We start from the raw sequence: 18,311 nt of genomic DNA on the forward strand, positions 1-18,311 counted from the left end.
GTTCAAAATTTCGTTTTACTTGTCTTTACTACACTTGGATCTAGAAGAGTTGTTATTTAACTCGTGTTCTGAATGGTGTCCGGGATAAGCCAATGAAACGGTCTGTTACGACGAGCTTTAGGCGTGTTTTTCACAGAACTGTGGGTAATCCACTAGTAACATTAATGCTGATTGGTAAATCAAATGTCTGACGTCATAGGGTCATAAGTCGGTCTTTTGACCCCTGACGTGACCTATCGCTATAACTTGTCAGATATTCATGTAGTGTAGGCCATCGAAAGTATAAAAAAACGAAACGAAATATAGATCTGTATTTTAATCAGATTGTTAAAGGAGCTAAGTCTTTAACTCAATATTTTCCATACTATTTGAAATTAAAAGCATGACTTAGAATTCATTATTGATCAATTTCAATCAATACTGATGTCGTTATCTTGCTGTGAAACTACTATAGGATCATAATATCCAATATTTAAGACACAATTAAAATTTTATAATCAGTAAACGAGTGCCATTTTGTAATTAACAAATAAAAACATGTCCTACAACACAATGTGGAACTAATTAGTAAAGGCTGATTCGCAAACGACAAAATAATAATTTATAAAACGTGTAGAATGCACTAAGCAGGCGTAAATTACTGCCGTTCAATTTGAATTGTTCACGTATTTCACCAAACATAATTGCTTAGAAATGACAATATTTTTGTCAAAAATTGAATATAAATCACTTTATATACATTTATATTAAATTTATATTAAAATATGTAACCATTTTTATACGCCCACATTTTCATGTGGACGTATATTGTCGTCGCCCCTGTCCGTCCGTATGTCTGTTTGTGGACTCTCTACAGGTCACAATTCTTATCCGATTTTGACGGAACTTGAAATATAGGTTTATCCCCAAAAGATCTGCTTACGATATTGGCATGTATAGGATCGACACTTCATGGATTATGGCCCCTGGTTGTACGAAAAATCACGTTTTCAGCTTGTGGACCCTATAGAGGTCACAATTTTGAACCGATTTTGATGAAACTTGACATGCATGTTTATAACCCAAAGATCTTGGTTTCTTTCGATATTTGCGCCCGTCGGAACGTAACTTCATGAATTATGGCCCCTGATTGTCCGAAAAATCGCCTTTTTATACGCCCACATTTTCATGGGGACGTATTATGCCGTCGCCCCTGTCCGTCCGGACGTCCATCCGTCCGTCCACAATTTGTTTGTAAACACTCTAGAGGTCACAATTCTTATCCGATTTTGACGAAACTTGAAATATAGGTTTATCTTCAAAGGATCTCGGCTGCTTTCTATATTGGCATGTATCGGATCGAAACTTCATGGATTATGGCCCCTGTTTGTACGAAAAATCACGTTTTTAGCTTGTGGACCCTATAGAGGTCACAATTTTTATCCAATTTTGTTGAAACTTGAAATGTAAGTTTATAACCCAAAGATCTCGGTTCCTTTCGATATTCGCGCATATCGGACCATAACTTCCTGAATTATGGCCCCTAATTGTACGAAAATCGCGTTTTTAGCTTGTGGACCCTATTTAAAAACCCGTTTTATTATATCACCGTTACACCCTAAGGACGACTGAGTTCGAATTTCGTTAAAATCGGTCCAAAATTGAAAGACAAAATGGCCGCCGTTCGTTCTCAAATAGCGTAAGAATATGGTATATCAAGGTTGTGGACCCTATAGAGGTCACAATTTTTATCCGATTTTGTTGAAACTTGAAATGTAAGTTTATAACCCAAAGATCTCGGTTCCTTTCGATATTCGCGCATATCGTACCGTAACTTCCTGAATTATGGCCCCTGATTGTACGAAAAATCGCGTTTTTATGGTATATCAAGGTTGTGGACCCTATAGAGATCACAATTTTTATCCGAATTTGTTGAAACTTGAAATGTAAGTTTAAAACAATTGTAATTTCCTGAATTATGGCCCTTGATAGTAGGAAAAATCACTTTCTTGTTAGCTTTTTCTCTATCCATCTCTCGAAAATGTGGGCGTATCCTGCCTGGCAGCCGCTGGTTAAGCTTGTAGTCCCCCTGGAGGTCACAATATTATCCGATTTAAAAAAAAAACAACGTTTTATTATATCACCATTACACCGTAAGGAAGGTTGAGTTCGAATTTCGTGAAAATCGGACCAAAATTGCCGGACAAAATGGCCGCCGCTTGTACGCGAATAGTGTAAAAATATGGTATATCAAGGTTGCAGACCCTGTATAGGTCACAATTTTAATTCGATTTTGATGAAACTTGAAATGCATGTTTATAACCTAAGGAACTTGGTTCCTTTCGATATTGTCGCATATCGGATCGTAACTTCCTGAATTATGGTCCCTGATTATACGAAAAACCGACCTTTTTTTAGCCTGTGGTTCCTCTGGAGGTCACAATTATTATCCGATTTAAAAAAAACCGTTTGATTATATCACCGTAAAACACCGTAATGAAGGTTGAGTTCGAATTTCGTGAAAATCAGACCAAATCTGTCGGACGAAATGGCCGCCGCTTGTACGCGAATAGTGTAAAAAATATGGTATATCAAGGTTGTGGACCCTGTATAGATCACAATTTTAATCCGATTTTGATGAAACTTGACATGCATGTTTATAACCCAAAGATCCTGGTTCCTTTCGATATTTGTGCATATCGAATCGTAACTTCCTGAATTATGGCCCCTGATTGTACGACAAATCGCCCTTTTTAGCTTGTGGTTCCTCTGGAGGTCACAATTATTATCCGATTTAAAAAAAAAACGATTGATTATATCACCGTTACACCGTAATATAGGTTGAGTTCGAATTTCCTGAAAATCAAACCAAAACTGCCGGACAAAATGGCCGCCGCTAGTACGCGAATGGTGTAAAAATATGGTATATCAAGGCTGTGGACCCTGTAGAGGTCACAATTTTAATCCGATTTTGATGAAACTTGACATGCATGTTTATAACCCAAAGATCTTGGTTCCTGTCGATATTTGAGCATATCGAATTGTAACTTCATGAATTATGGCCCTTGATTGTAGGAAAAATCACTTTCTTTTTAGCTTGTTCTCTATCCATCTCTCGAAAATCGGGGCGTATCCTGCTTGGCAGCCGCTGGTTGTCTATTTCAAGGTTCCAAAAAATACAGCCATACGCCCTTTAAATATGGTTACATGCGGAGGTGTAACGAATTGATATATACACACAATGTGATGTGAAAAATAGATATACCGATCTGTAGAGGCGTGCATATATTATTATTATTTACTAGCAGGATACCCGGCTTCGCTCGGGGGTCATATGTCCGAAACCGGAAGTGGTAGACTAACGCCACCTGGCCTATGTTACTCCCCGGTCCGAGCTACCCCTATACCCAAAATTTCAGACTCGGGGCAGGCCTAGTGTAGCCGCCAACCCCGAACAGACAGACAGACAGATAAACAACAGTCACAAATATTAGTATAGATAGATACACACCAAATATTATAATATGTAAATAGGTATAGGCCTATATACACATATGTGTTTTAAAAGTGGGTATGAATCGGTACCAGGCCCGTACTTGGCGGGGGGGCGCAGGGGGCCAAAGCCCCCCCCCCCTTGAAAAAAGTTTCGCCCCCCCCTGTGAAAAAATTTTCAACAATAAAAAAAAAATAGATCTACATTGTCCGTTAATATTAAAGCACTTCCCGCCCCCCCCCCCCCCTTGTTGCTCTGAGCTAGTTACAGCCCTGATCGGTACTCTTTGTTATAATTATTTTTTTATATAAAACTCGTAATATTATCAGTATATTTTAAGATTGTGGGTCATGGTTGAAGAGTGGATATACACATCCGAAAAGGTGTACATATCAGATATACATATTGACAAAGGTGCGAGTGGATATACACATTCACAAAGGTGCGAAAAAAAAGGTGTAAATACACATTCACACAGGTGTGAAAAAAAAGGTGTAAATACACATTCACACAGGTGTGAAAAGTTGATATACACATTCAAAAAGATATGCAGACTGGATATGAATTCACAAAGGTGTGAAGAGTGCAGGATATACATGTACACATTCACAAAGGTGCGAAAAGTGTAATATAGTACACATTCACAAACGTGTGAAGTGTGAAGAGTGGATATACAGTATGCACATTCACAATTAAAGGTCTAAAGAAAAAATAAACGGTAGGTTGAGACGGTGCAGCTATCTCCTAGCCCAGTGATTCTCAACCAGTGTGCCGCGGCACACCTGAGATATGCCGAGAAATTTTGAACGGCACACTAAGAAAATGTAAAAAAAACCCATTTGATCCCAAATGAGTATTCACTGGTGTCTACTGATAAGTTCATAGCTGTGTTTTTCTTTGTTTAGTTTGAGCCATTCTATGTGTCTCTGAGTAGTTTCTGTCGACGGTTGTATTCCGTCCGACTTACCATATTTTTATTTTGCAAAATTCAAATATTTTTCATGTACATTTAGCCAGATGTGCCGCTATTTTTCCATGTGTTCCAAGGTGTGCCGTTGGCAAAAAACGGTTGAGAACCACTGTCCTAGCCACATTGTCTGCGATATCACCTCGGTGGAAGCGGACGTAAAATACAACTAACTAAGTAAAGTGTCCTAGCCACATACGCTCACACCAGAGATCGAGTGAGCAAGTCTGAGGTGGATGGCCAGCTAGAGCCCGAAGCGCGACAGTGTCATCCCAATCCCCTTAAAGGAATATACAATGGCAAAGTGGAGGCGCCAAGATTTCCCGTATGGGTGGCACCTTTTTTTTCTCAAAACTCCTCAGCCAAATACGCGAAGTATACGTTAAATGTGGTGGATAAGGAACAGGATCAACCGAAAATACATGTATAGCATCGATAGGTTGCTAGGCAACGAAACATACGCCCACAGCAGCTAAATCGTCGGGACTGTCAACAAGAGTTGTCTCAGAAATATTTTTACTTTTGTCATTAATGAAACATTTATAATACACTAAAATCTGATTAAAAGTAACAACTCATTAAGTAATTATCAGAAAATCATTAGAATTTGTTTGTCCCATGCTAACGTTTATTCTACAACACATTTAATATCATGGATTTAACTGTTCAAGTTATCAAATATCATTGAAAATCAATATACTTGTTCGTTTCAGGACCTTTAACTCTGTGTATCACTCTAAAGTCCATCGGAGCGATTATATATATATATATATATATATATATATATATATATACTATTCAAAAAAAGTAGGGGATATTTGATTTTTAAGTGTTATTTAAGTCACCTAATGAAACTGACGAAGAAACAAATGACAAAATGAAATGAAGTTCACATTCATCGATTTATTCCAAATGATCGTTAGACTAAGTAAGGCACAGACTGACCATTATAAGGGTAAAATGATACCCGGGGTCAAACAGCAAAGTTACCACAGCATCACAACCATGTCAGTAACGGGTAAATCCTCCTCTGTTTGCCAAACAAGCATTGATCCGACGTGGCATACTCCTAATGAGACGTCTAAGGTCATTTTGGTCCAGATTGTCCCATTCCTGTTGCAACGCAGCAGCAAGTTCTTGGACATTGGCAGGACGTTGTTGACGTTGACGTAACCTCTGTCCAAGCATGTCCCAGACATGCTCGATGGGGGAGAGGTCGGGACTCAGTGCTGGCCAAGGTAATGTGGTGATGTTCTGTTGTTGGAGGTAACCTGTAACGATCCTGGCCCTGTGACATCTTGCGTTGTCATCCTGGAAGATGAAACGGCGGCCATGACGTCGTGCGAACGGCACAACATGGACTGCCAAGATGTTGTCCCGGTAGTACTGGCCTGTAACACGCCCTGCAACAACATGTAAAGCCGTTCTTCCAGCAACAGTGATGCCTCCCCACACCATAACAGAACCACCCCTAAATCGATCATGTCTGATGACGTTAACGTCTTGGAAGCGCTCGTTTCGACGACGCCACACCCTCCTACGTCTGTCCAAAAAATCAACAGTGAACCTTGGCTCATCTGAAAACATCACATTGCTCCAGCGTCGATTATCCCAGTGTTGACGATCCCTACACCAACGACGTCTTGCCTGAATGTGATGATCTCTCAAACAAGGGATCACGCGAGGACGTCGGGCGCGAAGGTGACCCCTATGCAGTCGATTCCGAATCGTCTGGCCACTCACTCTCACACCAGTGTCTGTTTGAAGACGAGCGCTGATCTGATTTGCTGTGATGACACGATTTCTCAAGGCCAAGGTACGGATAAATCGATCCTGGGCTTGAGTTGTCGCCCTTGGTCGACCTGAGCGTGGTCTGTCCTGTACAGATTGTGTATCACGGTATCTGGACCATAGCCTGCTTATGACAGACTGAGAAACATTCATCGTCCGCGCCACAACCGCCTGTGTTGTGCCGATCTGTAGTATGCCAAGGGCACGTAACCTTTCATTTTGGGTAAGCCGACGCATATCAAAATTTGTTTTCTGGTCACTAAAACAATTAAACTGATGTTTCCACCCTGGAATTCAATGCCACAATGACTGTAACATTCAAAGTCAGAGTCGTGCAAATCTTGGGTTGGACCCCCATGATGATCCCAAGCATCACCTGCATTCCATGCGGTAGCTATTGGTGCGTTTGGGCGTCACATGTAACTGGAAATGTTTCTTCTGTTAGGTTCTATAGTGACTTTTTTCGTAGTCATTTGCATATTTTAGTATTATGCCCCCAAAATCAAATATCCCCTACTTTTTTTGAATAGTATATATATATAGGCATAAACACGGTGTATAAATATAAAATCAACCAGATGATAACTATGGTCTCTAAAGCATCCACAAGATTTTTCAAAGGGATCAAGGGTCATAACTCTGGCAGTAATTATCGGAAATCGTTGAAAATCAAGGGTCTTCTTCGTCTGATCACCATAAACACCATAATTGGATATTAACTTTAGCCTCTAGAGCGCCCACAAGATTTTTCAGTCATCAAGGGCCATAACTCAGGCAGTAATTATCGGATATATTGTTGAAAATCAATAGGTTTCTTCGTCTCATGACCTTAAACAATGTGTAGAAATTTAAACTCAATCAGATATTAACTGTAGCCTCTAAAGCTTTCCACAAGATTTTTCAAAGCGATCAAAAGTCATAACTCTGGTAGTAACTATCGGACATCGTAGAAAATCAAAAGGTTTCTGCGTCTCATGACCTTAAACACTGTGTATAAATTTAAAGTCAATTGAATATTAACATTAGCCTCTAGAGCGTTCACATGATTTTTCATAGTTATCAAGGGCCATAACTCTGACAGTAATTATCGGAAAGCAATTGTGGACGACGGACCGACGGACGGACGACCGGGGGCAACGACAATATACGACCACATTTCAATGTGGGCGTGTAAAAAAGGGGGAAATTAGTTCATGAAGCATTGAATATTGATAGCTTCAAATGACATTACTATTGACAAGAGAAATGAAATGAAACGGGGTTCAATTTCATTATCTGCGCCAATTTGCTAATGAAGATGGCATGTGCATTTTTCTATGGGGGAAAACATTTGAACGGATAATGGTCAGTGAGCCAAGCCCCTCACTTATTGAGCCACGACTCCCCTATAATTGACCGAGAGTTAATATCTTGAATGAATGAATGGAATGGGGTTTAACGTCCTAAATCTTTGCCCCAAAAAGGCTAATGAAGACGAACACACGACATGTAGTCAATTTGGTTTTTCCTCCCATCTGAACGACTAGATGCTTTTCCTCGTCAGATCCTCCGTTCTACACTACTAACAAGGAGAAACCACGCTGGTAATTCTCGGGAACATTTCTCGGTCAACACCGAGATTGAACCCCTGACCCCCTGGCTGCGGAGTCAAAGTCAGCCCCTGTGAAAGGTATGATATATTTATTAGAATCAAACAACAAAGATATAACCGGGAACATATACGTGAAATAATTCACCATCTATGTACTGATTGAATAATCTTTATAATATTGCGATTGTATAATATTGTACTGTATTATATCTTTTGTAATTGATGTATGTATTTATAATTTAACTGTACCTGAGTACGAATAAAATAATATTGTTTATCTAGCAAAAATAATACATGTAGATGTGTAATTTTAAAGGTTTGACTACCTTGTTCATTTGCATATTATATTTGTAAATTATGACTCTTGTCCTTCCTCTCTTCCTATTTATAAACCTTTGTGACCAGATTATGAGACATAGAGAAAATGTCATGAAAGAGGCCGTATATTATTCAGAGCAGGAGTGGCAGTGCATGTACTAGCCATTTCCGTTCCTTTTAGCGCTTAGAATATTTGCATTCTATATCCATTAAGCCTGGGAAACAGATTAACAAGATTATGGTCATGTCTTTGCTAAACGGATTAGACACATATTGACTGACGCCGTACGTCCACAATTTCATTTATTTAAAAAATACGTGTAATTCGTTTGCATGTATTATATATATTTTTTTCATTATTATGGCCGTTTGCAATTATCTATCAATAAATAAATTGCCAATTTATCTTGAAATCTTTTTACTTTCTAATCTTATACATAATTAAGTAATTGGGTAGAGCAATAAACTTTAACAATACTTATTAAAGAATAATTACTAATTATTTTGGGTAAGTTTCCAAGAGTATTCCCTCAACACTGTTAATCTTATACCTGACGTTAGCGGTCCAAATCCGCTAGCTGAGAATTATTGTTAACAGTTTTTAATAATGTCAATTCTGTTTTTGTTGTTATACAAAGCTTTGTAAATGAGAATACTGACACATGTATTGCTTGTGATAATGTTTAATTATATACAGGAATGTTATTAATTACCTACAGTTACAGGTGAAACCAATAAAACTCGAGATTGAAGTCAGAACTGTCAAGATAACGTTATATTATGTAAAAACAAAAAACTAATTGTTTACTACATTGGTCTAATGTAAATATTACGTTTTACGGTTTAAAGTACATGTATACAAAATAATTAACATAATTAACAGATAAATTTATAATTTTATTGTGTTCGTAAACTAATCATTATAATAGACGTATTATCGCCAATTATAATGATTAGTTTACGAACATATAATATAATATTTGTAAATTATGACTCTTGGCCTCCCTCTCTTCCTTTTTATAAATCTCTGGTAAATCTCGGCGAGCATTGAATTTCTGTCGGTTTTTAACAGGGAGGTCGATATAATATTATATGGTAAGCCAAAACTGGAGCGTGTCTATCAGTGACTGGGTGTGTGTGGGTGTGTGTGGGTGTATGTGGGTGGGGGAGGGGTGTATTCTGCACACAGAGAACTTTTTACTTCGAGAATAGATCTCTGCCCTGGATGGCCAACATATCAAAAAATAGTATACTATTTTGTAATGTGATTCTACCTGGTTTCTCATGTCACATGAATACTTCTCAAAATTCATGAAGTTGCTTAGTGCTTTCGACTAAAAAAATTGTAATGTGGTTCTACTCAGTTCACATGTCATACACACAAAGATCAAATCAACCTTTTCAATTTTATTAAATGGAAGTGGATTAAATTCTAAATGTTTCCTCGTGTTTTCGACTAAAAATCGCCGATTTGTGTCTGTTCTTTTAGACAGACAGGGTAAGTTTATAGGGAGTAAAAGGTCTGAAATACATTATACCTGGGAAAAGCTCATTTTATGAAAAGTATATTTGTTCTTATTTGGTTTGTCCATTTTTATCGCATTAAAGTCATGTGTCATTTTGAAACATAAATTCTTGATGGTGCCAAGTACAGCTTTGTAATTATTAACATATTAAGGTATAGTCAAGAGGAGGGAATGAGGAAGTTTTCCGACGGAAATATGCACAAAATGTTCAGGAAGGAGTCGGGTAAAAGGTAATTGAAATAAGCACATCATGATTGTATTTCAAATGTGTAACCTGATATAACTTTCATGATATGATCATCCATTATCATGTTTCGTTAGTCATCTCTTCTTATCATATACAGTTCCAAATACAGAGTTGCTCTTTACAGGGGCGTAAATGTGGGGAAGGGGGTAATAACATAGAATAGTCAGTCTCAAAATAAGTGTACTCAGTCTCAAAATATGCATCGGCGACTGTATGAATTAATGTTTTAAACAAACAATGCCAAAATAGAAGTGGGAAATCCCAAATACTTAATAGATGTATGAATATATCCACAGAGTATTTTTACTCTGTGATATATCTGTGTATATACGTATGATTGCTTTGATTGGATGTCACAATACGCGCCAAAGTTTCACGTCGTTTTCATGTATTGAGGTTTTTAGACCTTAACGATTAAACTAGTAATCTCGATCACCAGAACCTCCTGGTCTTCAACGTACGGAGGCGGATGTCGCATTAGGTCTGTAAAACAGATTGGTATGGAGGGTGGGGACCGTTGTCAATATTTGACGAAAAGTTCCACCTCCCATGCGTAACCGGGAGGTTTTTTTTGTGTGGTTGATTATCCAGTAATCTTTGGCCAAGTCAGGTAAGATTTGCGCCCCTTCCCGCAATAAATCCCATAATCCTTGCATTAATATAAACAGACATGAATCAGATATGGCCCATGAAGAGGAAAAAAAATAAGAGTGTTTGATATTGAACTAACAATGCAATCAGTCAAATGGATTTTCTGAAATGGCATTCTTTAATTAATTTCATGGGTGCCAACAGCTTGTTTAGGACTAGTTACCTCCCTTAGGCTTTGTTTATGATAATGTAAAAGACCGGATAATCTAGTCTATGACCTATTATTCTCACATCCAGACTAATATTTGGGAGTTTGGAGAATATGTTTCTGGATGACAAAGACTACTGTGTTAAATTAGGCTATATTATAACGGTCAATTATGAGGTTACTGCGGATGATATTCAATATTGGCAAAGAATTTATAAATTATGTAATGCTGAACTTATGAACCCCAAAAGTCGGACTCCGGTCTCCACAATGTGATAAATCTCATTCAAATACGTCTAGTTTTTATATTCTTTAATCTCAAAACCAAACAAAACTAAAATAGGCCTACTGCTAATCTTAGTATTTAAATTTGAGCCGAGTATGTTCATGTGTAACACGATACACTTTAGTGTCTTTAGTTACCAAGCAGTTTTAGCCTATATATACCCACTTCAATCACATTGCCAGAAATATTCAGCATAAACCTCGCTGACAGCATTATTCAGCAAAAACCTCGCGGACATCTGAATTTTCCAGATGATAATAGAACATAGGCTGTGGATAGTGTGCACTGTGACTGTGACGTACCGAATGCGTGGGTTGCACTCTTGCAAAATTCTTTTAGAGTACTGGTACAATGGGGTGAAGGTATCATTTTTGCAATGTCCCGCCAAAAAAATTACACTCATCTACTCCGTAAATACTCAAGCCATATTATTTTAAATTTTCATTAATGGAACAGTTTTGGACAGAAAAAATACAATAAACAATAAGATATGAAGGGTTGAAGTCAATTTCTTGTGTCAAATTTATAATTCATAACATATGCATATATTCATATTCTATTCAAGGAACAAATAATAATTTTTTTCAAAATAAAACAATTTTTTTTAACTTATCATCTACATTTTTCATATCATCACAAAATCAAACACACCATTCACAATAAACTCTTGGATAATTCAAAACCTCAAAACAATAGTAAATTCTTCTTTTGTAAACAATAACACAAGATACATTATTATGAATATTCAAATGATGCTACATTCAACAAAAATCAACAGAAAATATATATACCTTTACTAAAATACATAATAAGGGAACAACAAGTTTTATTATGATTACACAGTACATAGTATGCTATGAAATTCGTTCTTAATTATTTAGCTTTGATTTCATAGATTGAAAGTAATATTATATTGATTACAAAGTAAGCAGTAAACATACTATTATTAATTATTTGTCATTCAGAAAGGAACTTTAATGTAATGAAGTTTATGTAATGAATAAATATTATCTGACAAACAGTGTAACTGATAAGTTGCAATTGTCCATTCAACGAACTTTTCAAGTTACCAAGTTACCAAGTTTCGTAAAGGACAAAGCAAATGAAATGGGGTTTAACAATGTACTTTTCTGCCCCGACTCAGCTATTGAAGACAGTGTGCTATTAGGAAAATTATTTCCGGACAGCGGCGCTACAGCTGAATTCCAACTGTCACATTTACGTGTATGTCGATGTGTATACAAGACCTCGTCCTTGACTTCCCTCCGTCCTGCTCAGACAAAGGGAAACCACACCGGAAAAGCTGGACAAACTTTCTCAGCCAACACTGGGAGCTAACTGGAGACCTCCTAGTTAGCAAGCCAGCTTCTTTCTTACTTAACCACCATGGCACCCAAAAAGCAAATCATATAGTGTACATTGAATTTCATATTATCTTAAAAAAAACAAAAAAAAACAACATGTCATTTCTAACCGTTCCACATGCCACATGCGGCATTCGAAATATATCAAAACCCACCTCCTGTGTAACATAAAGATTTCTTGAAATTAGTTGCAAAAGTAGCATCAAATTCAGAAACACATGGACATCTTGTATAAATCTTAATTTTTACTTCCATCACTACACACTAAATCTTGTATCACTCAGACAATTAGAAGCAGCAAGTAGGAACTACCATAACAAGATTAGTGAAAATCATTTGAATTAGGAATACATAAGAATATACAACAACTTATTTTCTAACCAAAGATATAGCGACAGTAGCTTTAAGTTCTTAAAATAATACATATCAGTAATGGTGATCAAGTTAAAATTAGTGCATAGTTGAATCAGAAATAGTATTGTTAATCTTACAACACATGTACATTTGTATATTGATGTGATATTATGTGTTATAGATATACAGTATAAAGAAAAAGGTATGGTACTGTTGCCGGATATAAAAGACATGATATACACAATACTGAGGACAGAAAAATTTATGCATAGCTATGAGTACTGCCAGGCCTTGTGCATTAGACAGGGTATGCTTAATGTTTCTAGAACACCTGCCGCTACTGCTTCTCATTCAAGACATTCACATAGCTAACACATATTTTTTTTTAATAACTAAAAAGTCATATTCAAATAGTACCCATAGTACTACCTAACAATTAAAAAGGCTACTTGTCTACATAAAAAAAAAATAAGACTACAGAGAATAAGACCATCTTTCAGTTACAGGAAGACCACCTTTCAGTTACAGGTTCACCAAAATTATCAATTGATACTTATTACAATATCTTTCAATTATTGTACAGTTCAGAAAGAGAAATTAATTATCTGGGTTTTTTTTTTAAATGTTAATACAATATATTAACTATACAAGTTATGATTAGTCGTTAAATACATTTGATTAGTAGACTTACTTACATTACTGACCTTTTATATTTTTGAAATGTAGATTATTTAAACGAAGCAACCAATGTATGAAATTATTATGTTACTGAGTGATAATCTACAGAGCCATAATACTCAAAGCATTTAGGATATTAACTTTACCATGATCGAATTTAACAATTACCATTTTTAATATAAATAGTTTTCATTATATCCTCCAAATGTTTTGAAAAATTTGACAATGCACAAGATAAATAGAAATAATCACATATCAACTAAATGCTTTCACATAAATAAAATATATAAACATAATTATACAGTTTTAGCTTTTTCATTTTATATAGTTTTTGTCTTACATTATATACTGATTATTTTTTGTATGTCTTCTTTCTTAAATGGATTTTGATGAGCATAATATTAATATATTTCAATACCGGTATATATGAATGTATAAAATTGTTATTTTAAAAAAAAAAAACTCCCAACAGGCTAATGCATCATTTTACATCTCTTGTAAATTTTACTTCCCTTTTAATTTCAGGTGACGAGTCTGGGGATACAGTAAAAACTCTTCTGTTAGACTTTGTTTTTTCTTCTGAACTGACACAAATAACTTTAGAATTGATTTTATTTCTTTGATAAACTATCTGACTTTTAATGCCCGAAGACCTTGGCGCTATCACCACGCGATTTTCTTCCTCTTCCTCTTCATCATCAGACGAACTGTTATATCTCCGCTTCTGTGACACTTTGACAGGAAAATTGACAGGATGTGTCAAACGGGGTGCATTATCTCTAACTCTGTATAAAGACAAACCAAATTGTGAGAGGGTAATTAAATTTAAATATCTATAATATAACTTACTAACTTGACACATTTCTTTTTATCCATTTTTATACGCCCCACATATAAATGTGGTTGTATATTGCCGTCACCCCCGTCAATCGGTCCGTCTGTCGTCCACAATCTCTTGTGAACACTTTACAGACAACATTTATCATCTGATTGTTTTGAAATTGATATATGCTGTTTACATTATTGAGATGAAGAAGCCTAGTTAATTTCTTCTGGAGCTACATGTATGGCCCTTGTTTCACTTTTTGCACCTTGTGTACGCTCTAACGACAAAAGTTATTATCTGATCTGTATAAAATTTATATGCATCATTTAGATTAGTGAAACGAAGATGTCTATTGAATTTTAGCAATTTCGGTTAATAAATTTAGAGTTATGGCCCTGTTGAACCTTGTGAACGCTTTAGCGCCAAAAGTTATAATCTGATCTGTATGAAATTTATATACATCATTTAAATTAGTGAAACAAAGAAGCCTATTGAATTTCTGTTAATTACTTCTACAGTTATGGCTGTTGTTTCACTTTGTTGAACCTTGTGAATGCTCGAATGACAAGTTATCATCCGATCTGTATGAAATTTGCATGCATCATTTATTTTAAATTAGTGAAAAGAAGAAGCCTATTAAATTTCAACAATTTCTGTTAATTACTTCCAGAGTTAAGGCCCTTATTTTATTTTGTAGAATATTATAATCTTATCTGTATGAAATTGTCTTGTAAAAGTCCTTATTAACTACAAAAGAATAGATATGCGACAACACTTGTCGACTGCTCGGATGATTTAACTGCTGTGGGTGTATGTTTCGTTACCTGAAAACCTATCTTTTAAAGAGGACAAATGAATGGGAACAAATCAAAGGTAAAAGGAAATCGAAAAATAATACATTAAAGATACATTATGTACGAATTACATAAATTGCTGGCCGTTTTTGCTATAGTAATTCAAAAATAGATAATAAAAAAATGAATTTTGAAAATTTCAGTCAAATTACATAAATGTTTGCTGTTTTGATAAAATGTAGCATAGATTGTTTATTATCGTAAAGACCTCATTGCAAAAGGAAGATTTAGCTTTTACATAATTCATCTTTAATTAATTGACAGTTGAATTCAGATTTTATCAATTCTATTATATAAACACTTTCAGAAAGTCTTCCATTAGTACTATTACTATATCCTATTTTATTAAAGGAGAACCATAAAATGTGACTGTAAAGGATTGGTGAAAAAGGTAATGGGAAACAACTCCATTTACATAAGTTCTATTTATAGAGCTATCTGTTATGTAAACCACCTTTAACATTAACCTATGAATTATGTAAAAATAAGAGCATACAATAGGCTAGAAGTTTTACTTATATAAAATCATACCTTCTTAAAATAATAACCGCTCTTCTACTGACTACATCTTGTGGTCGAATACAATGTGTAATATCATCTGCAGCATATCCACTGAAATATAAAGTGATATATAGATCTTGTTTGTTAAGAGAGGGAAGATATATGACTATATTTTAACTTTTGTTTTCGAACCACTTAGTTGGTGACTACCAGAATTCTCTGCATACCACCTTGAGTTAACAGACCAATTCATTGTCTAATTTCCTTAAGCAAAACAGCATGTGGTTATATTTAAAACTCTTCCAGATACCACTGTCGTCTGTCTTGAGGACAAATAAAACAAAATTTGAAATATAAAAAACAATAGAAAAATAAGACCTCAGATTGTATGAAAATGGTACCGGTACCTTAGAAGTGTGACACATCCTCTAGAGATAGGTAAATTCAACACAGGCTTAGAAACTCTGATAGGCTTGAAGGAAAACTTGCATCCAAAACTGAGGGCACTATCACTGAAGAATGAAACAGAGACGATGGGTCTGTCAAATATATGGGGTGGGTCGATGTGAGAAACTATACAGCCACCAGGTAAATAGTCATTGATAACGGCACTGTTGATAAAGTTCTTAGGTATTATGTTGGCCTCATACAGGGGCTTGATCACCAATTTTTCAATCCATTCAGGAATATCATCTACTTCCCCTTTTGCATACAACCTTTCCATCCCAGGCCCCTTTCTTTCAAGTTGAGAGCCATACGTGTATCCCTCACCAAAGAAATATTTATTTCTCAGAGGTGCTCTATCAACAGTGCAATCTTTATATTCATTCCGATTTGCTCTAGCAACAACATCATCTATCTTTTTCTCAATTTCTGCACATTGTGCACTTGTAAACAAACGACGTTGTTCTATGCCTGAGTGAACTTTTTTCAGTTCATCACCATGATGTCCGTGTCTGCTGCATGACTTCTGTTTATCATATCTGGACACTTTTTCATATGAATCAGAATATAAAGTGTCGTATCTTTCATGTGATGATCTTCGTCTATGTGAAAGTTTAGAGTGTTTATCATCGCCATGGGTCTTTAATTTTAATCGCAGATCAAGAGAACTATCGGCAGCCATGTTGTTCCTCTAACTACCCACAATGCTTAGCTTTTATAGATGATGAGTTGCAAAGCACGTCGGCGAGATCAAACCAGCACTCACGAATTCATCCTTCACTAAGACTACTTACCCTTCATTAACTGCGAATCAAGCTAGCCCCCACTAAGGAATTCGCTGGATGACCCACTCGGCAAACCTGAGCAGTTTCAGTACCCTACATCTAACCTCGGCTGTATGACGAAGTCCGCCATTGGATCTACCATCAAGTTCTCGGATTACCAACGGCGTTGCCCATGACGACGCCTTTGAAGAATGTTTTATCATACAAATATTTCAAAGTCTGATGCTGTTTTTCGTTCAAGTTTATCCGATTTTCTTCAAACAAGGACAACTTTGCACTAAAAATTCTACACACGCTTCGAACGACGCAATTTTGATAACTTCTTTTTAAAAACGGCAAGTTTTCTTAACAAGTAAACCTTGCTTACCTCGCTAGAACCAGTATGAGCGACACAACACGCTGTTAAAAAATAAGTCCCCGTCTTCTAACCGATTTGGCGGACTTCATTGAAAGGGTACCTAAATTTCGTTTCATCTTATATGGCCGAGTTCGTAAATTTGTGCGTTACCAAGTCGGCCGATTTGGACTGTGCTGGAAGTTGTCTACAAGAAGCCGCGCCAAGACGCATTTAAAAGAAGTGGGAAATGAAGAAAAAAAATGATTAGGGTAGGCGATTTGGGCTAAAAATAAAGTAGTGTCGGTCTGTTAACGGTAAAAACTAGTAATTACAGGGTGTTATTAACGCGTCAAAATATATAAAACTACAATTTTGTACTGTGCTGGAACGGTAAAAACGGAAACAAAATCTCAAATCTTAGTAATTATTTTGCAAACGATATGACAAGAAAAATAAAGTGGACAACGTATATTGTTTATATTAGAAACGTCAGGCTATCGGCTCTTCGTCATTAGTAAACAGATTGGTGTTATCGGTCTAGTTAATCATAGAAATATATATTTCTATTTATATATTTCTATGTAGTTAAAATATACCGTCACTGATTCCATGCTTGAAAACTATTTTATTTCTTCTCACGTGATTAAAAATAGGTATCGTGTGAACTAATTTGCATAGACTGATTTCGTGTTCTGTGTTACGATACAAAAGACTTTGTTGAAGGGTACAATACTTAGTGCGAGTCTCAAAATATGAGAAGATGTCAGAGTTCAAAGTTTAACTGGGTAGATGGAGTTAGGCGTGTTGTTGAAATTTTGAAAAATCTATATGTGAAATGTTAAATGACAAAAAGTAGATGTAATAGAGCTAATTCTTTATGCACAGAACAAAAAAACTTTGTATTTGTCAGTATTACAAGATATTTTACATTTGACCATGTACAATATACGCTACACGTAACATTCAACATTTGCAACATTGGGGTCGGGTGTTCGATCCCTGCATCGGCCGAGAAAGTTCATCCAGATTTTCCGGCGTGGTTTCCCCTTGTCAGTGATGCAGGACGGAGGGCTTGACAAGGACAGCTGTCTAGTCGTTCGGATGGGACGAAAAACCGAGGTTCCGTGTTGAAATTGGTGTGCACGTAAAAGATCCCTTGGCTGTTTGAATT

The 18,311-nt window shown here is 36.1% G+C and overlaps 2 protein-coding genes across 2 annotated transcripts in view; one reads left to right on the forward strand and one right to left on the reverse strand.

Moving 5' to 3' along the window:
- The window catches only part of LOC126810873 (COP9 signalosome complex subunit 1), a 252,236-nt gene that overhangs the window by 180,321 nt on the left and 53,604 nt on the right, over positions 1-18,311 (forward strand). The window lies entirely within an intron of this gene.
- On the reverse strand, positions 11,489-16,787 carry LOC126810875 (RNA demethylase ALKBH5). Its single transcript, XM_050536198.2, has 3 exons — positions 15,982-16,787; positions 15,605-15,685; positions 11,489-14,178 (listed from the first exon to the last, which is right to left on the reverse strand). Exons 1-3 carry the CDS (start codon positions 16,698-16,700, stop codon positions 13,875-13,877), a joined length of 1,104 nt encoding a protein of 367 aa, XP_050392155.1. The 5' UTR covers positions 16,701-16,787; the 3' UTR covers positions 11,489-13,874.

This window comes from Patella vulgata, chromosome 2 (genome assembly GCF_932274485.2).
Source record: "Patella vulgata chromosome 2, xgPatVulg1.2, whole genome shotgun sequence".
NCBI classification, from domain to species: domain Eukaryota; kingdom Metazoa; phylum Mollusca; class Gastropoda; family Patellidae; genus Patella; species Patella vulgata.

What these genes read in the sequence shown, in the direction of transcription:
- LOC126810875 (XM_050536198.2), bottom strand. Translation starts at nt 16,700, where the DNA reads ATGGCTGCCGATAGTTCTCTTGATCTGCGATTAAAATTAAAGACCCAT. An exon ending in GGATGTGTCACACTTCTAAG is followed by an intron (nt 15,686 to 15,981) that starts GTACCGGTACCA and finishes TTTATATTTCAG; the next exon opens with TGGATATGCTGCAGATGATA. An exon ending in GCGGTTATTATTTTAAGAAG is followed by an intron (nt 14,179 to 15,604) that starts GTATGATTTTAT and finishes GTCTTTATACAG; the next exon opens with AGTTAGAGATAATGCACCCC.